The sequence below is a fragment of the Corylus avellana genome, chromosome ca1 (genome assembly GCF_901000735.1).
Source record: "Corylus avellana chromosome ca1, CavTom2PMs-1.0".
In the NCBI taxonomy this organism is placed as follows: domain Eukaryota; kingdom Viridiplantae; phylum Streptophyta; class Magnoliopsida; order Fagales; family Betulaceae; genus Corylus; species Corylus avellana.
Window position 1 is genome coordinate 23,721,939 of NC_081541.1, and position 20,788 is coordinate 23,742,726.

The window sequence follows — 20,788 nt, forward strand, 5'->3', positions numbered from 1 at the left end:
TTTATTTTTACTTAAAGGACCGGTTCAATGTAAAAATTATGGGTTCATGACAGTAATGATACATTTCACAATTCTAAGCCCTCTCTAGAGAGGCACTCAAATATTATATATGATATGATGACTGTAGGGGTGGGCATGGGTTAGGGCGGGTTTCCGCCTTTCCACCTACCGGACCTGCACCCTGCGGATTTGAAAAATCTAACCTGCTATCTAGTCAAAGTGAACCTTATCCGCGCGGGTTCGGGTTTTAAAAGGCGGGTTGAACGGGGCGGGGCGGGTTCTTTGCCAGTTTCTCTTCTTTCTTCTCCTCCATTTTCGTCTCTTAGGCAGGTTTCTTTTCCTCCTAAACCCTACATCAGAACCCCGAGAAACAAGACTATAAATAATGGAAAAGAAAACCAAAGAATAATTCAGATTAAGAAAATAATCAAAGGGATCTCTTGGTTCCCATTCATGAAAAAGGTCTAGAAAGAGAAAAAAACCTGAATTGTGGTTTGTGGAGGTGGGAGCGGTGCAGTAGCTCGTGGTCTAAGGAGGTGGAGCGGCGGTGTAGACGAGAGAGACAAGAGAGCAAGAGAGACGAGAGAGAGAGAGCAAGAGAGCAGATGGCGGCAGAAATCAAAATAGACAATTAGTGTTAGGGTTTTTTTAATTTTATACTTTTGCAGGGCGGGGCGAGCGAGTCGGGTACCCGCAGGAAAAAAATTTTCTATATCTGCAACCCGCCTCGCTTGCATGGGTTGGATAAAATCCAACTCGAATCAGCAAAAAACCCTAAAAAACCAGGTGGGGTAGGGTGGATCAATGCAGGTTTACGGGTTGGATGAGTTTTTGCCCACCCCTAATGATGAGGTTGGATGGAAGATTATGAAGCTAGTGGTATTATTAATCGGGTCAGAATGGGAAAAGTCTCCAAAAAGGAATATCAAAATAAATTGGAATGCTGTTGTGAACCAAAAAAAAACAAAAAAAAAAAGATGATGAGAAAGGGAATGGTAGCTAGAGATCATGGAAGGTAAAGTGATGGCATAAACGTGCACTATAAAGCCACACATTTTTTCCCCACCAAAGCATCATGATAGGAGGAGATATGGTGAAATTAAATTCTTGCTTTGCGAAAAGACATGAGTTATTGGAGCAGATATGTGCATTTGACGAGATGAATAATGCCAAAGTCCTTTTGAACAGTATTCAGTCGTGGTCTATGGGACATGTGACAAGAAATACGAATGAAGAGGCCCAAAAGGTAGCAAAGATGATTAGTTAACTTAGTTATAAGTCCTTTGACTAGGTTTGAATAAAATATTTTTCCATTTTAATGAAACTCTCCGAGATTCTATAAAAAAAAAAAAAAATGGAGCGTGAGAAATGAGAATGATTAATCAATGTGGACGTACCCTTCTCGTTCGACCGTACAATGAGGCCATAATAAAAGGGTTATTAAATAATAAATCCAGCAACGGAACTCTCTAGTCGCTACCACTGTGTCTCTTCGCACAACCCCGGATAAAAGAAAAAGTTACCTCTTCTCTTCCCATCATATACACCTTTTATTTTCGTCTCTTTTCCTGTCCACTTTCCTCATCATAGCTCAACTTCTTGTTCTAGATACAATATTATACATATAAACAAAAAGGTTATTGTTCTAGCTCAAGTTTGATTCTTGAAAACCCAAACAAGAAGAAAACCCAGAGAATGCTATTGAACTCTCCAATGACCCAGCTGAAAGAATCCCCAGCTGCACCCTTTGCTTCCTTGTTTCACCATCATAGGGACTTTTGCAAGTTTGGGTATTCTGCAAGGAGTTTTTCTGAGCATAACCACCGGTTCAAGATTGTTGGGCAGTCTTTGGGGGATAAATGGAAGCTGAATGACATAAATGCTAGTGAGTCTTTCCTCTAATGTTATGTTTAAAAAGTTCAAATTTTTTGTTTTTTGTTTGTTTCAGTTTCTGGGTATATATTCATTGATGAAGCCAATCACTCAGTTTTACTTGTAAGTATGACTAGCAATATTAAACCAAGCAGAGCGTCAGCAAAATTCTACCTGAAGACTTTAAAATCATATACAAGAAAAAAAATATAGAAAATTTCAACTACTATGCTAAGTTTCATTAATTGTTTTTTTTTTTTTTTGTTGGTTTTATTATTTATTGTTATCGGTAGACAATAATACAATAAACTGGAAAAAGTTGTTGTGCAGAAATGATTGCAATTGAAATTCATAGTCTCAAAGAAAAAGCAATTTAACTCATGAAAAATGGCCTTTTAATGTGGTTTATTGAAATGGGCAAGTCTCAATCTTCATTGGGATTCTTGGTGCATCTTTACAGCCACTTCATCTCACAGCATGCCCTGATGCTAGTACAAATTTTTGTAATTTATCTCTTCTGTAAAAGCCTTTAGTTCCTTTCAAAGCGTCCTCTATTGCAGAGTGTCTTCTCGAGGTTGTGCACAAATTATTTCACTCTCTGTATACTATACCATCATAGTTTGCTGAGTGCTTAGAGAAGTTTCTTGAGGTGTCTCACAAGAAGAATTCAAGTATTAGTTGATGGATTGGAGTAAAGTTTACTCACCTGATCATGTTGGAGGCTTGGGGTTGAGAAGGATAAGTCTTTTTGATAAGGCCCTTCTTTGTAAATGGTGGTGGAGATATGCTGTGGAAATAAAAATCCTTCTTAGGCTTGTAGGGGAGCAAAAATGTGGTGGAAGGGAGGTTGGACTACTAAGGTGCCTCATGGTGTAGATGTTGGACCACAGGATTTTCAGCAGCAGATATTGGCAGAAGCATGAGCAATAGTTTAGTTGCTATAGGATCAAGATTAGGAGATTTTTTTGGAGTAGGAATTTGGTTTCATCTGCTATAAAGAGTAGAAGATTGAGACAAAATAGGCAAAGCGCGTATTTTGTAATCAATCTGTGATATTCGCCCCAAGTGGAGTTAGTTCAGTGTTGAATTATCAGTTGTCCATCAATTGTTATCAGCCAAAGATGTCCCGCTGATCGTTTGGAGCAACTCTTTGAGCATATGTTGCAGCAAGTTGCAACATTACATAATGAGGCCAGAAGTTTATCCTTAAGGAGGAAACCTGCAGAAGAGAAGACAATGGGGGAGAAGAAACCAAAGGAGGAGAAGATGAGATGATAGATGAGAAACAGCCAAAGAAGCCGGTGAAGGAAAAGAAAAAGGAAAACACGAAACCAGCAATGGCTAGAAAGAAGAGGAGGAAGCGATATTACACTCTTGAGCATAAGCTAGCACCCGTGTGGAAAAAGATGAGGTGTTATAGTATTGTGAAAGAAGACAGATCCAAGTTTGTGACTGAAGCTCTCCAAATGATGAAGCTCAAAATTTCTAAAATTACAAGATCCCATATCTCTTCTCGTCACATGGTTGGATTAGTTATTGTTCAACATGAATAAGAGTTAGCACATGTGACACAAAAAAAATGGAACTTTTGATGGAATTATATTCCACAGAACTTTGATTGTTTAAGGACCAGGTCTCATTGAGAGAGAGAGCTGGTTAGTGAATGTAATACAATGGGGAAGGGGAGGGGAGAGGGGGGGGGGGGGGTGGAAGGAATAAAATATTGGTAGAAGGTTTGGAGTAGGATTTGTCTACAATAGTCTTTGTAGGAGTCAATAAGCTTTGATGAGGAGTACCAGTTGGTTGTTTTGAAGAATTCTCTTCTTGTGCGAACTTACTCTGAAAGAGATTTTTTTTTTCTTCATTGCTTTGTACTTACTCCTTTCTTGTACTGTTTTCATTTATTATGGAAAAAGGAAAAAAATGGTATTACCTTGAGAACGGATAGGTAACGTAATTCTTGGTGGTAAAATACCTCACTTTTGGCATATGTGAATGATTTAACCATCCAATGCAAATTTTAAGGTTTCCAAGCTGACCCCTAATGCAAGTCTAGTCTGTTGGAATCTTATACGTCCTGCTGCTGATTGTTCTTGAAATAGTCACTTTATTCATCTACTTGATGTTTTTAGTTCATTATATTATTAAGTTTCAGAGTCTTATCGCTATGATGTTGTCACCAGCTTTCTCAAGCCAATAAACTGATAAAGACCAGAGGAAAGCTTATTTTTTATAGCTGAACTTCTCTTCATTGCTTGTCTAGGTAAGAAATTGGCCTACTAGCATCGACAATAAAATGGGTTCAAATTATTAGTTTCTGATTTAAACTTTTTGGTTCTCTCTCTCTCGTTTCATAGTGCAGTATATTCATCATCAAGCAGTACTTGTCGAACTTAGAAACTTAGATGTTTTACTTTATTAAGTGCATGGCAGGATAATACTTATCCAAAAAAAAAAGCATGGCAGATAATAAGAAAGGAAAAACAGTTTACATGCATCTTTCCTCATCTGTTGGGGTATTTTCTGACTGTGGAACCCTTTCTAGTTTCATTGGTTGATCCTTTCTCTTTGAAAATCAAAAAATTTGTTTGCATGCTTATATTGAAAGAGAGAAAAATTGATGAACAGCTTTATCTCTGATGTTTTCAAATTGAAAAATGTGCATCCATCCCCTGCTGAGCTTTGAGGTATGAGTCTCACTGGCTGTCTTGCTTCTTTTTTATGGGAACCCACAATGACGAACAAAAATATGCTAGAAATAATAGCTCATTTCAGGTAGTAGAGTTCAGAAGACTCCAATTGGGGTTGGAGAGAAAGCACAAACAAGTTTTATAGCTCATTCGGAAACTGTTCTAACATACTACTTCTAGTCTACTCCTATGGATAAACCGAAGACTTAAGACTAAAGAAAACAATAAGACTTCCACTGCTGCTAAGAAGATAAATAGAACTAGGACTTCTACTACTGCTAGGACTACTACTGTTAGTTGACTATTCCTTAGAGAGTCCTTCTACTGCACGTTGGAGTCCTTCTTCTGCAGTTGGACTTCTATTTTTGCACGCCCTGTGGGACATCACTTGGTCTTCTACTGCTTGCTCTTCGGTTCCTTGAAGCTAATGTGGCCTCTTGGTCCTACGTGGCAATGAGTTGTTATCGCTTGTGATATAATCTGGCATCTATCAATTAGGGTGTGTTTGGGATTATGATTTTGCAAGAATAATCTGTGTTTTTAAAATATATCGTAAAATGTAAGGCGTTTGGCACTGCGATTTAAAAGGCACTTAATTTAAAATAGGAAAAAAATATGCGCTTTCTATAAGCAAGCTAGAAGGTGCTTATTTGAAAATGCGCGAATTTAAATTAAAATCATGATTTCGCATAACAAATATTTGATAAAAAAAAACACTTTTTAACATGTTTTATTAAATGCCTTTGCGATTTTAAAAAGTAGCGATTTAAAAAACACAATTTTTAAAATCACACTTATTAAAACTGAAATCCCAAACGGACCCTTATTAGTATTGAATGAAATAGGAGGAACCTGTATATATCAAGTAATGGAACAACATATTGGATTTGCGATTTGGAAAGACATTGCCAACTGGCCATATGGGATAAGCTACATCTGTGTTAGAGGGGATTGAAGTACAGATATCAGTGTGCCTTATAATTCTTCTTCTTCCCTTATTTTTTTGGCTCGATTTGGAAAATTTCATGATATATCTAATCTGGTTACTGTCTTTTGGACTGTGTTCAGTTCTGGTATTTATCCAACAGTTTGTTTCTTGACAGATGCAGTGCAAGAAAGATTAAGCCTATGGCTATTGAAGACCCAAAACTTTTTTAATGAAGTGACTTCTCCACTTGTAAAACCTGGTCAAAGTAGAAAGCCTGATCCTGGAGATGCTTTTGATGCTCAAGATATGGGGGACATATTTGTGGCAGAACAGACCATTCATAGCAGGACACCAAATGGGATTCTCTCTTTAGCCGCTATTGTATCAATTGAGCAATTTAGCAGGTTAATATTTTAATTTGAAGTTTCTTATATGGGTGTCTCCTATGTTATCTGTTCTTTAGTTGTAAAACAATGAAGTATGTTAGTATGACACTCGTAACTTTTTTACCTTTTACTTTACAATGAAAACTTATATTAAGAGAGGGAAAGAAAGATAAAAAGAAGGAAGTGCTATTCCCTGCAAACTAGAATGTAGCAATGAATTAAAAGAAAAAAAAAAAATGCATGAAGAAGGAAAGTAATATATTTCCATCATGTTAGCTAAGAACTCCTCCTCCTCGGAATATATGATAAACTTAATTTGATTGTGAGAAAAGAACATAAAACCCAAGCTCACAATTTTCATTCATGATTGCTAGTATTAAACAAGTGTATGAGAGAAGTTAAATGACAACTTTTCGGTGGTTGGAACTCATTCTGATAAAGTTATATGGATGATTTCATTGAATGGAATTATATCGAGTTAAATGAAATTACTATGCTTTATCTAAGTTTGTTATATGTAATGTCACAATCCAGAGAAAATGTTAGCCATATTTGAGTTATACCTGAAAAGTACTAGTCAAAGTTATAGCTGGAGTTTCCTAAAATCACTTATAAAGTTAAGTTTGATTTAGTATACAATCAATGTGGGACTTAGCACATGCCAACATTCACAATCCTCACATTCAATATGGGACTTAAGATACACTTTCATAATTCAGAGTATCATAGCCTCAATCAAATCTCTGACGTCCTCATCGGGGCCCATATCGAGTTGCAGTGCCACATGATATTACTTGGTTAGTTTCAATATCATTTATTTATTTTAGTAAGTATTTCAATATCATTTATTACAACACTAGGAAAGTGACAACTATATTTGTGCTATCGACAAAAGGACTAGTTGAAGTTTTAATTGAAGCTCATTGGAATCATTTATAAGGTATAGTTTCACTTAGTACAAAACCAATGTAAGAATTTACATATGCACACCTTCAAATCCATACATTCAGTATAGGACTTAGACATAACTCCTTTCACAATCTGGGGTATTACATGTAAAAGAGTTCACTAGGACTTCAAATTATGATCCGACTGAAATAACAGGGACCAAGATAGGGAGAATGAAGCATTGATAAAATGATAACAACAAAGAGAAAGCAAAAGATGTGTCAAGGAACACGTGTTGATGGGTAGCAGTTAAGATATTATTAATGAGCATTGCATTTTATTCATTGAAGTCTACGCTCTTTAATTGCTTACTGCATTAATTTATATGTTTTTATCTTAACTTGTCAACATCATTAGGTATGTGTTCATTTTGGACTTGTTGGTTACATGATCAAGAATTGGTTGGGTTTTGAGGTTCTTTTTTCAATTGGACTAACAAAGGAATTGTGATTTAACTCTCTGAAGTTAAAATATGCAGGATGAATGGATTGACTGGGCAGAAAATGCAGAAAATATTTAAAGCACTAGTTCCTGAATCTGTACATAATAATGCCCGTTATTTGGTCGAGTATTGCTGCTTTAGGTTCTTGTCGCGGGATAGTTCTGATATTCATCCTTCTCTCAAGGTTTGTGATACTTATTCCAAATTAATTTCTTATCTCACTCTTTGTTCTATGTTCATTGATTGGCTCAGATAGGCTTGTATGCTAGTGACAGGCATTACACATTAGCAAATGACTATTTATATTTTTGAACACTTTTTTTTTTTGTTATTTATCTTTAGGGCTAAAGAAAAATTTATGGATCAACCATGATCTTGCAAGTCTAATTGGCTTTTTAGTTTTTATTTTTTATTTTATCACTAAGTAGATCTGATAGTGACCAACCAACCTTTCATTTAATTGCTAAGATTGCACCAACCTAGCCAAAATGGAGTCTAAGTAATGGAATTTTAATTGCATTGCCTTGTTCATGGCCTTGTTTGTTGTCTAAGTAGTTATTTAATGTCCATCTTTACACCAGTGATGGAGTGGGTATTAGGTTCCGTTCTTAAACAGTTTGTTTTTGACTGATCCCAGGGTCCTTGCATTCCTTTCCTGGTTTTTTATCTTCAGCTCTATTTAGAATGCAATTTTATATAATTTTCTGTTGGTCTGTCCTAGAAATGGACAAATGGAAGCTTAGGGCTTGTTTGGGAAGGAAATCCTTCCCAACTTATCTCAATTTTTTTTTTCCCTCTTTTTTTAGGTTGATTTGACATTACTAACATTCAACTCAACTCAAATATTTTCAACTTTACTCAATATTTTTCAAACCAACTAATAAAAAAAATTTAAAAATCAATAAAATTAATTATTATTTTTTATATATTTAGGGGTGATGGCCAAACCACCCCTAAGAGTCTCGGGGGGGTAGATCGGCCACCTTTGAAATCAGTTGGGGGTGGTGCGGCCACCCCCGACTGGGTTTCAGGGGTGGATCGGCCATCCCCGAAACCAGTGGAACACCAACCTCCCCTTGAACTCTCACATTTAGCGTCTATCTCCAATCTCCACAAAGCCCCACTGGTAATAGTGAAGAAGTTATGATCTAGTGATGTTCCTTAGAGGGTAGAAGGTTTTGCAAAATAAATGTAAAGCTTAGTAAACAATGGTGTTTTATATATTTTTTCCATGAGTAAATCAAGTTAAATAGCCATACAATTAGGACAGGAGATAGTTATAGTGTCTCATGAGATTCTAAATGAGACTGGGAGATTGACTGTGCTAGATACATCTATATGTACATTCTTCAGATGCTGTACCATTAAATCTTTAATAAAGAAAAGTAAAAACTGAAGTGATCCATGGGGCTTTAGCATAAAGGGTTAATTTTTAGAAGGGACCATTATTGAATACATCATCTGAAATACAAAGTGGAGAGAAGTACCTGTTGTTTCTACCAAGATCTCTTTCCTGAATCACCATATTTATAATCAATTTCTCCATTTTGGACATATCTTTTGAAGTTTAGCATAGTACTTTGTAGCAGTCAATGTGCAGCATTGGGTGGATGGGTTGTTTCTCTAATCTGAATGGTTGTGCTAGACAAAGGTTAAATGGTCCTTAGTATAACCCAATTGGTTGGAACTTTTTTTCTCCTTGGTCTTGTGATAAAGACATGATACATAGATGTTATAGTTATCTAAATTGGAAAACTATGCTGCCTATCAATTTTGTTTACTAAAGAGTATACAAAAGTTCTGGTTTTTGGTGGTCCTTGCCATATACTCTAAAATGCTTACTGAAAAATGGTCTTCACATCTTCGCTAATTATAATTATGAATTAGAATTTAGTCAAGGAAGAAATGTGGTAAGGTTGGGCTTGAGGCTTAGTTAAGTTGAATTGAATTGTAAGTTCTGGGACTCATAACCTTACTGTTTCGTAAAACTTATCAATTCATAATCTTGGACATTTTTTTTTTCTTGATAAATGTAAGTTTTGGGTCTACTGCACTAACACATTTGCTTCTTGTTTTTGGACAAACCTCAATCCATTTGCAGGAACCAGCCTTCCAGAGACTGATATTCATAACAATGCTTGCGTGGGAGAATCCTTACCATGAAGAGCTTGCAAATATTTCGGAGAAAGCTTCTTTTCAGGTTTTTTTTAATCATTTATTTGCTAAACCACCCATATGGAATATTGCAAGTTCTGCCAACTTTTAGTGGCATTTGTGGTTTTAACTTTTGTGTCTACTTGGATTATTATACTTTGCGTATGATCAATTAAGGAGTAATAGGAAAGATTACAAATGGCATGGTCTTTTATATACCGTTAGTATACATCTTTACATATAATGAAAATTGTCCTATTTTGAGATCATTGAAGAAGTAGATGATATCCTTCTATATGAGATTGTTAAGGATTGAAGAATGACGTATCGAAAGTATCAAAATTAAGGTTTTGACAATGGAGAGAGAGGCCCAGTATATCTCTGGCCCTCGCCATATGTTACTATTTTATATAAGAAAAATACATCATTTTATAGGAAATAACAGCTGCTGCCTGCTACAATATTCTAGAAATAAGGACACCTAATAGGGATACCTGCTCCTTTCTCTGTTTTTAATTTTTTAATTTTTTTAAATATTTATAATTATTATTATTATTATTTTAATTTTAATTTTTCATTACAGTATCACTCTCTTTCTCCAACACTTGCCATCAAGTTGGAGTATATATCACATATAAGCTCAGCTTCAAACAATGTAACCTTAACTGATTACGACACAAAGACTTTTTAAACACATCAGCAAGTTGATCTTCAGTCTGAAAAACCACTGAACCGGCTGAAGTACAAACTGAACCAGATGAAAAATTACGAAACCGGCCGATAAACAATCTGAACCACCTGAAAAACAAACTCAACCAGTTGAAAAACTACGAAATAGATTGAAAAACAAATTGAACTGGCCAAACAACCACAGAACTGGCTGGAAAACTATGGAATCGACTGGAAAACCACCAAACCGGCCCCAAAAACACGGACTTGGCTGATAAAAAAATTGAACAAGCCGGAATCGTACTATACCGGTCAGACCTCGCAGGGTGTTAGAAAGAAAGACGTGAGGTGTCCTTTGGAGTGAGTTTTTTTATCCTATGTTGTAGTGTCCATATGTCCCTATGAGTTATCCCATGGTGAGGTGTTGATTTTCCACAATAATGTATTTGTTTCTATATATATCAATAATTATGAGGGTCAGCTTGAACTGGGACTCTCTCTTTTGTAAATCCCAATTGCATTTACATTTTAAAACACCGGAATCGGTCGAAGTTCATCATAAAACACCTATACCGATCGAAACATGCTGGAAAACCTAGAGTTACCAGATAGATCATTCAATATTTCATGTACATACACAGACTATATTCTCATTGTGGTATATGTAAATGATATTGTGATTACCAGAGATGATTCAATTTTGGCAGCAGAGAGATTTCACACAAAGGATTTGGGATAACTACGATATTCTCTCATCTGGGTCTACATAATCTTGTTGACCTTGGTTGTAATGACCAGGCCAGATATTTAGTTCAATGTTATTCACCCAAATTGGGTTTTCGGGTACCACATCAATTTTTTTAATATTCTTAATTTTCATGCCTTAATCCCGAATGTAAAGGCTGTTTTTGGCTTAGAATCATTAGATCTATTCTTCTATGGTCCAAAAAAAAAATGGTATCTCTAAATCTGCCCAAAAATGATCATCTTGAAGAAAAGAACCTTATGCCAAAATCCTGAATTCATGGAAACCTAAATAGAAGGGCAGAACCATCCTTGCCTCTCGGTGGTTCAAGAACACAAAATTTTAGAAATGCCTAAAAAATTTGAAAATTTCTTTTAAATTTTATTTATTTTTATGAAATGGAACCCCCCTCCCCAAATTTTATTTTATTTTAATTTTTCCTCCAAAATTTTTATTTTTTAGTTTTGTTCTCCCCCACTAATACTCTAGTTCCACCCCTGCTTAAATACCTGATAAAAACACTATTCTATGCAATAAAAAGTTTATTCTTAATCTTCATGGTCCTGGAATATAAAGATTCGATCTTAGTGGGATTCTCAGCGAAATTGTGTTTCTCAAATTTGGGTTCAGGAAAGAAATAAAAATATACACAAAAAACAATGTCATTAAGAAGAGAACGAAATGTCATTGAACAATATAGCATGAAGGTTGCTCTGATGCTAAATGAAGGAAATTTAAGCATAAATATGCAGGGGAATAATAATAAATACCTCCAACCATTATTGTTCAAATGATTTAAATTTTTTACAGAGAAGAATAACTCAATTTTGTGAAGGATTCTTAATTTAAACAAAAATATGCAGTGTAGTAATAACATGCACCTCTAGCCATTATTGGTTAAATGATCTGAATTTTCAACAGCAAAGAATACATTCAATTTTGTGAAGGATTCTTCTAGCCTATGGAACTTCATTAGCATAATTTAGATGTAGTGCACAAGTTTTTTTATCTGCTAGGCTAGAGACACTTCTCAATTACATTTAAACATTGCTTCCATCAAGGGATTTTAACTACTCACCTAATGTTTGATCAACAAAAGTAACGTTTGACTATCAGTTGGTAGTTATTTTATGGGTACATATTATTCTTATCTATCACCTAAAACATTAAATTAAAATAAAACCACTATGTGGTATGTGAACCACATATAAGTCTCAAAAAGGGACGTGTCTTACATAAATAACATTTTTTTGTTGGATTGTAGGGGAAGCTTGTTAGTATATCAGCTTTTGTTCGTATAGCTCCTGCCATTTCTGGTGTATCTGATCGGTCAACAGTGCACAATTTATTCAAGGCACTTGCTGGTGATGAAAAGGGCATCTCTTTGAATGTGTGGCTAACTTATATTAGAGAACTTCTCAAGTGAGCTTCATGATTTTCTTCTATTCTTTTGAATTTGGACTATGGTTATGAGGTAACTTTTACTTCAGTATGCGCAATCGATATTGTTAGCGTCATGGTATGCTTTTTCTTTGTAAGGCATACTTCCTAATAACTTAATTTTTCGGGTTAGGATTACAGATACTTCAAAACTCCTTCTATATCAGTGTTGGATACCTAGCTAACACAGATACAGCTGGATGCAAGTCCAATACGTGTCTGTGATTGTGTTCAAGCTCTATCTGTATCCAATACGTGTCTGTGAATTAAAGAAAAATAAAAGTTAAATCAGACCTGTTAGGGACACCGCCAGATGCGTGTAGGACATAGCAAAGAAACCACACAAATCTGCCTCTAAATTTTTTCTCTCTTAGACAAAAGTAGAACACAAATGGGGACTCGCAATGGCGAACTGCCACTTCACCACCCCCACGATTACTGAGGTCCCAAGAGAGATTTGTATGGACTGAATGGGTCTTTGCCAATAGTCTCCCTGATTGGGGAGTCTTGAGCCCTGATGTCGTTTTGCATGTTGCGTGACTCTTTTGTCATCTCTATTCTAGTTTAGGCGTCATACTTGCCATACTCTAGAGTGAGAAAGAGCTTTTGGGAAGAGAGAGAAGCCTCTTACTGGATTATGTAAAGAGCTTGAGAAGCATGTGGGTCAGAGCCATAGCCTATGCGAGCCTTACCAGAGCTCTTGTACATTTTTCAGTTTACCTATGAGAGATCCAGTCTAAAAGGCCTATTTGAGAGACTTATTCTTGGTATATAGAAGTGTTATTATTTATACACATTTTATGCCTTTTATGTATCTTTTAACCAAAATTAACATAATATGAAAATAAAAAGTTTCTATTTATAGATTAAATAATTAAGTATTCCTACCATATTGTCATGCATTTTTAAGAATTGACATATTCCTAAGTCCATTTTATTTTATGTTTGTATCCCATAGTGTATTGGTGTTTGTTTGCATTTAGAATAAGCAGTAATTTTACATAAAATCAGAGCCGTGTTTGTCTAAAGGCTCCTGTGTTTGAATCTTAGGAACCCTCATTTGCTTTAGTTTGGTGTTTGTTTTCATTTCTATTTGTGTTTCAAGGTCCATAGGCAGTTTCATCCCTGCACATGAGGAGAAAGGGTGTTAGTTTATTACTGGTGCTTGATATAGATAGTTGGTCTATTTCTGAATAGTTTAAGCTTCTCTGCTCTTTCAAAACATCCCAACACCGAGTCTAAAGAACTCATTTAGAAGTGGCGGTACCAAAGGCTTGGTCTGGGAAATCAGGGTGTATTGCTGTAAACCAGGTGGTGAATGTGATAGTAGCAGTCATGGTAATATGAGGAATATATATATATATATATATATATATATATATCACATTTTTTAGTTTTTCATTCTGCATATTTACAAGTAGTACAAACTTTTGATATTTATTATCTGAAAAAATTTGTTCAAGCTTCTACTTTTTTTGGTGTAGAGTGCATGAAGGACGGAGATCATACCAGATTCGAGAATTTCCCCAGTTTTGTGAGGAGAGAATCTTATGCATTGCTTCCAGCAGTAAGCGGCCTGTTCTTAAATGGGAGAATAATATGGCATGGCCAGGAAAGCTTACTCTAACTGATAGAGCAATCTATTTTGAGGTACAGTGTTTCATGTAACATTACCTCATTGAAAAGGAATTTATAGAAAAACTGGTGTCATCCATATGAAGTCTGTTAAGTCATTGGTGGAATGTATAACATAATGCTATAAATATTACTCTCCTCATAGGATATTTCTATTGCATTAGTCTTATCATGCAAGTAGGCAGGCATAAAGCCATGTATACGTGATGACTTTTTTCTTTGAAAAATTATGTGAAGACTACTCAGCAGTTTGCTTCATTATAGGATCTAAAAGTTGATATTTTAGAGATGCCTGACTAAATTAATAATGCTGTAAATGTTCCAGTACATGCCGATGGGTGGTTACCTACTTGGTGGTGGAAGCAGCTTAATGTCAATTAGAAAGTGCTCTAGTTTTTTGGCCCAAAAGTAGATATTTTGGCCTACGAGTTTTTGTTAAATGTTATTCTAAAGCCTAGATGACTGTTTCTTTGAGAACCAATCGAAGTAATCAACCACTTATTTTATAAAATCTTCCTTCAACAAGATATCATCCACATGTAGGTATGTATTTACGTGTATTATGTACGCATATTTGTTTGTGCTTGCTTGCAAAATCCATTATGCTTTTTCCCCAGGAGCTTGAGGTACAAGCTGGAGAGGACCAACTAGAAAATAAACCCATTATCTCTAACACTCTCTTGCACATGTTGGCCCAATAATTTCAGAACAAATCCAACAAAGACAAAGGCATTCAACTAGCGCAACAAAATAAAACCTGAACCAGACAGGCTTAACCAGGTCCCAACTGATGCAAGCAGCATAAGTAGGATAATGAAAAACATATGCAAATAGGCCAAGCACATGGAGTCCAAGAACAAAAAAACTGGGGGTTGATGCCATTTTTTAAGTATCCGACCCTGTTTCCCCCTTTGTGTATCGATCCCCCTGTTGGCTGGGAGATTCCGGTTACTTAGACTGGGCTTTTTGCATTGTGTGAAGGACATATGTCCTATTGTGGGGATCACTTGTGGGGGTCGTGAGGAGCAGACTTTGGCTCTTTTGACAGTCATTGAAGAAGAACATTGGTGTGAGGAATTAGCTTCTTTCTCGAATCATGGTATAAAGGGCCGCAGGGAGGAGAGGAATTTGGAGAGCTCCATAAACTACAATGCCAAAGCGATTCAAGCTGTGGAAAAGGCAAGGCAGATTAGAGTTGTGATGTGGGACATAAGGGTGGGGACGAAGTTAGGCTAGTGGGTGGGGTTTCACCTGGGCTGCAATTCTGATAGGGTTAGAAGGTTTCTTTGGGTTGAGGTGGCTGGTTGGCTCAGCTGGTGGAAACTGCTTTGGGGTTTTGGGATTTTAATGGGTTTTTTGTTTTTTGTTTTTTTCTAGTTAGGTGTTTCCTTTTGTATACTCCTTATGTACTGAAGAGCGCCTCACGCTTTTAATATAATTCGTCGACTAGTTATCGAAAAAATAAAGTATACAACCTTGTCTCTATTGGATCTGCTCTGGTTGTTTTTGCTAGCACCTAAGAGTCCAACAATATACAAACCATGCTGGTACCATGTTGGAAATTATCAATTCCAAAAGCTCAAGTTTTTGTGTTGGATTCTTTAGACTTTCAAGTGACCATTTGTTGTTGTTGTTGTTTTTTGTTTTTTTTGTTTTGTTTTGTTTTGTTTTTTGTTTTTTGTTTTTTTTTTTTTTTTTTGTGAAAAGTTCTTAATGAAGAAGGCACAAATATGCAATAGCGATGTCGTTCTAATACGAAGAGTATGACATTTTCCTCATTTCAACTTTACTTCCTCAATTCAAATTATATCTTATTTTGTCTGTTGAAGATGTTTGAAATTAGATTTGCCAGTTCGTTTCTATTTCAGACATATCAAAATGATATGTTCAAGTCCCTTTGGTAATTGTTCAATTAACCAAAATAAATTTTGTGCCTGATCAAAATCAAACCCTGATCTTACAGTAATTTTGGATTTGATTATATATTTTCTCACGATGTATGTGGTTATAGTGTTGTGTTCTCTTCATTCAAAATGCATGTTTGGTTGGAGCAATCTTTATCTCGAATCATTGATCTTCTCAATTCTGTGTTGCAGGCAATTGGCTTACGAGGTCAGAAAGATGCCATAAGACTGGATCTTACTAGACATGGAGTACGAGTGGAGAAAGCAAAGGTTGGACCTTTGGGATCTGTTCTGTTTGACTCTGCTGTGTCCATTTCCTCTAGCACCGAGTGAGTAACCCACTTCAACCTCTCTAAAAAGTAACTTTTGTGTGTATGAAATGCTGTCTTATATAACTAATGTAATACCTTCCATGTGGAACAGATGGCTGCTCTACATAAGCAGTGGTGGTTTTGTAAAAGAATTTGCTTTGTCTTGGTTTCATTGTTGGTGCTGAAATAAGTGTTTTTGTGGATGCACCCTTTTTTTATTTATTTATTTTATTTTTTTGTGTATCTCCTGGCTGCTTGACCTTTTAGTGTTTTAGAATATATATATCATGTTATGTAAAATAGTCAAGTCACTTCTTGAATCGCAAATGTTGTTTGTTGTAAAGAAGTTTACAGAAGTATACTTACATTTTATAAAGGTCTTATAAAAGTGACAACACATGATTTCCCAATTTACATTTCTGGATATTTGTGCCTGTTTATGCTCTTGTTGAAGTCTCTTGACACAATGTCTTGAGGACCACATATATATCTACGTCATTTGTGAAGTTTAAAGACCAACTTGCTAATGTGTTTGCGAAGTCTTTGTGTCGTAATCAGTTAGAGTTTATTTGTTTTAAGTTGGGCTTATATGAGATATATGCTACAGCATGATGGGGAGTGTTACAAAGGGTAGCCAGAGACAGCTATATCTATCTTGAATGATGTATTCTTTGTTTCTATATGGTAATGGATTGTGAGGGCTAGGATATACTGAGTCTCTTTTGTGAATCTCTCCTATACTTTACTAGGATTGTCTTAGAACTTTTTTTTTTGATAAGTAATAGCAATGTATTAAAAAGCGCAAGGGGCGCAACCCATGTTCAAAGGAAGTATACTAAAGGGCCATAAGTACAAGCTTTAAATCGGAAATGACGCATAGAAATCAAGAAAATCTGCTCGTGTTGACGCACAGAAATCAAGGATTGTCTTAGAACTTGAGTAACCAAATATGGAAACAAAATTGAATCAAATCTAATCCTAAATGATAATGATCATCCTAATTTTATATAGTTGACAACTTATACATAGAACATGATACGTTCTATCTCACTCATCATAAAACATTTCTTCTCAACATACTCTTCTGTGTATGGTAAAAAATGACATGAACATTGTTATAATGGCAGTGAAATGCATCAAATCATTGCTGGGGTATATTTTCTTTGGGGGCCAGCTAACCACAATTTGTAACCCGGCAAACGACACGTTCACCTCCCACTGTAGTAGTTTTAGAATCTCTGACCTTCTTCTACATAGATCACCTTCACTAACGAACCTCCTCTGCTTTAACTCAAAACTTTGGTGGCTATAGGATTTCTATGGTTTGAATGGCAATGATGAAACAAGGAGAAGTTTCGAATATGCTTAGGCTTAAAAACAATGGCAAACTTCTCTCATAACAATGAATTAATGCCTCTCTAGTTGTATAGAAGTCATGGGTTATAAGGCTTATGTAGAATGGGGGAAAACATAACTTTTTAAGCTAAGTCGGCTAGGTTCTCATGATTTGCTGCATTCTTATTCGAACGAGAATAAGTTTCATTCGAACTAGATCTAGGGTTTCATAGTTTACGTGTGCAATGATCGAATGGGCTTCAAACAACACTTCAATTGAAGCTCTTTCGTTCGAATGTTTTCCGAACGGCTTGTGAACAAGGCTCTCTGAAGTCCTTTTAATCCCTGGTTCGATCGGGAGTGCGATCGAGTCATTCTAGAACACGTTGTGCATTCTCATTCGAACAAGAATGGTTTCATTCGAATGAGATCTTCAACTTCTCAGTTCCATTTTTTAAGGCTTCTATTATCAGCTCCTTTGACCTAGTAAACATCAGAATTTGAATGTTTTTGTGAAATACAAAGTTTTAGCCCTTCGAATTAGTTTTCCAATGATGCCAAGCTTGCTTTCATATGATGTTGGAATAAAAGATATGGTCATTTTTTTCCGACTCAGCCCTAGACCTAAAATTTAGGATAAAATGTTTTTGACATTGAATTTGCCAATACTAAAAACCTAACTTAGGAATTTTCAAAATCATTTTACCTGGATCATTTAGTTTTTTGAAAGCCATAAATAGTTATAGGGCAATTAAAGGTCAAAGCCAGTATTTATGAAGGGCTTATTTCTCCACATGGAATTCGAGCAATTCGTTGGTCTCCCATGAAGTACCCATCCTGTTTTATGTAAAACTTCCAGTTAGTTGCTCTAAAATATTTTCTTCACCACCAGTTTTCATGTCAAGGAAATAATATCTTCTCTTCGATCATGGGTTTTTTCGTACTTCCCAACATATCATTGTGCCATGAGTAGAGATAAAATGTGTTATTGCTTCTTTTTGATATGTAATAAGGAGTTTTATTAAAGAAAAAAAGAGCCCTAAATATGTTATTTCTTTGTTGACGACTAAACTTGATCATTCATAAGGTTTCAAAACCTCGGAAACTTTTGGTCAGTTTAGAGTAGGAAGAAGTATAGATTAAATTGTTCGACAACTTTGAAAGCCCTAGCTATCAGTCCATTGAAAATCACCTTGGCCCTTAGACGCATGTCCCATTGAGGTGGGTCTTTAGCTCATATGGCCACTTTGTTATACATTATCCATCTAGTTGACCACCGCTGCAAAATTTGATTGCATAGCCAACTCTGAATGATAATGTGACATCAAGAAACAATGTTGGTCATTGTCAATAATGATAAAACTTGTGAAGAATTTAGTTTGAATCCTCTTTTATTTGATGGATGATATAGGAAAGTATGACAAGGAATACTGTGAGTATGTTAGGGAGATTCGATGAATCATGTCTGGTGCATCTCATCTCAAACTTCTAGATTAGGGTAGTGGTAAGAAAATTAGGATTATCAATAGTTTGATTTGTTTTGACATGCCAGCATTTTTCTCTTACGGCTTTTAGAGTTTAATTATTATGAAAATATAAAACAAGACTCCAATAACACCTAGAAAGGGGGGTTGAATAGGTGTATGCCAATATAACACGGAATTAAAAAATCAACCAATAACAACCAAACATTCACCAAAATATGAAAAGTAGTAAAGCAATTGACATAGAGACTTCGGAGATGAAGTGGAAATCTTTTGAAAAACTCTTTAAAAGTAAAACCATTCTGGGACAAGGTACCCAGAAAATCAATCCCCTAAGAAGAATTAAGTTGTACAAGCAATCATGCTTACTAAGCCTTTGTAACAGACTTCCTCCCGTACCAAACCACTTGTCTTCCTACTACAGTAGCTTCAGAACCTCTGAGCAATTCTTCTTCTTGATCTTCTCTATTGGAACTCCAATATGGCTTCAGCAGATTTTCATGTTTGGTGGTTAACAATAACCTAAACTCTAAGAGAGAACTAACTTGAAGTTCTAGATCTAAACCTCTCTCTTAGCACAATCAATTGTATAATACTGTCAATTGTGCTGAATATCTCTCAATGTGAGGGTTGCTCGTATTATATAGAAATTGTTTAAGTAATTACAGGCTGTATCTCAGCGATTACATTAATCTAGGGAAACAAATAAGGTAACTAAAATCTACCTATTAATTACAAAATACTATAGCTATAATACAAGAACATTCCATAATTAGAAAGACTAATTATGGCTAAATATATATGATATATATAGACCGTATCTAACTGACATCCCCCCTCAAATTGATGCTGGTTGATCAAGAAGCATCAATTTGCCCACAAGGAACTGATGACGCTGTCGTGTCATAGCCTTCATGAAGACATCAGCTATCTGGAGATCAGTGGAAACATGAGGAAGAGAGATAACACGAGTGTCCAAAGCTTCCCGAATAGAATGATAGTCTACCTCAATATGCTTCGTACGTACATGGTAAACAGGATTAATAGCTATTTGAATGGCACTAGTATTATCAGCATGAAGGAGTAGAATCAGTTTGAGAAAAACCAAGCTCAGCCAAAAGCCCACGAAGCCAGTCAATCTTAGAACAAGCAGCAGACATTGCCCGATATTCGGATTCAGCAGATGATTTAGAAACGTGAGCTTGCTTCTTACTCTTCCAAGAAATCAAAGAATCACCAAGAAACATGCACAAACCCGTGACAGACCGCCGAGTGTCAAGACATCCTTCCCAATCCGCATCACTATAAGCAACAAGGTGAAGAGGAGAGCCAGTTGGAAAGAACAACCCACGGCTAGAAGACCCCCTAAGATATCGAATGATATGTCGAACAGCAGCTAAATGAAGATGGCGTGGAGTTTGCATAAACTGGCTAACCTGCTGGACAGCGAAGGAAATATCGGGCTGAGTAATAGTCAAATAGTTCAAGCTGCCTACCAACTGTCGGAACATAGTAGGATCAGAGAGAAGATCACCCTCCTCACTTCGATATTTCACATTCACCTCCATAGGAGTATCCACCGAAGAAGAATCCTGAAATCACCGAAGAAGAAGTCCACGCTCCACGCACCAAAACTGCACTAAGAACCAGCGACAGTCCACGCTCACCGACGAGAGCGAGATCGAAGCCGACAACCCCAACTCCTCCAGAAATCTCCGGCAGCCCCAAAACCTCCACGCCGGCAACGGAACCAGACAACGATGACAAAATCAGCAACGAGAGCGTCACCGACAAGAGCAAGATTGAAGTTGACAGCCCAACTCCTCCAGAAATCTCCGGCAGCCC

General features: G+C 36.2%; 1 protein-coding gene across 7 annotated transcripts in view; it reads left to right on the plus strand.

The window, feature by feature from the left end:
* Positions 1 to 1,475: 1,475 nt before the first annotated feature.
* Positions 1,476 to 20,788, plus strand: part of LOC132179465 (uncharacterized) — a 33,204-nt gene continuing 13,891 nt past the window's right edge. For 5 of the 7 annotated variants that reach the window (XM_059592213.1, XM_059592207.1, XM_059592199.1 and 2 more), the window contains exons 1-7: positions 1,476 to 1,885; positions 5,666 to 5,894; positions 7,303 to 7,450; positions 9,368 to 9,466; positions 12,099 to 12,256; positions 13,759 to 13,924; positions 16,006 to 16,142. In XM_059592213.1, the coding sequence (XP_059448196.1) occupies positions 1,696 to 1,885; positions 5,666 to 5,894; positions 7,303 to 7,450; positions 9,368 to 9,466; positions 12,099 to 12,256; positions 13,759 to 13,924; positions 16,006 to 16,142 (1,127 nt within the window). In that variant the 5' untranslated portion in view covers positions 1,476 to 1,695. Of the gene's footprint in view, positions 1,886 to 4,055; positions 4,136 to 5,665; positions 5,895 to 7,302; positions 7,451 to 9,367; positions 9,467 to 12,098; positions 12,257 to 13,758; positions 13,925 to 16,005; positions 16,143 to 20,788 lie in introns of all 7 variants that reach the window. The other 2 variants (XM_059592242.1, XM_059592227.1) reach the window with 2 other exon arrangements.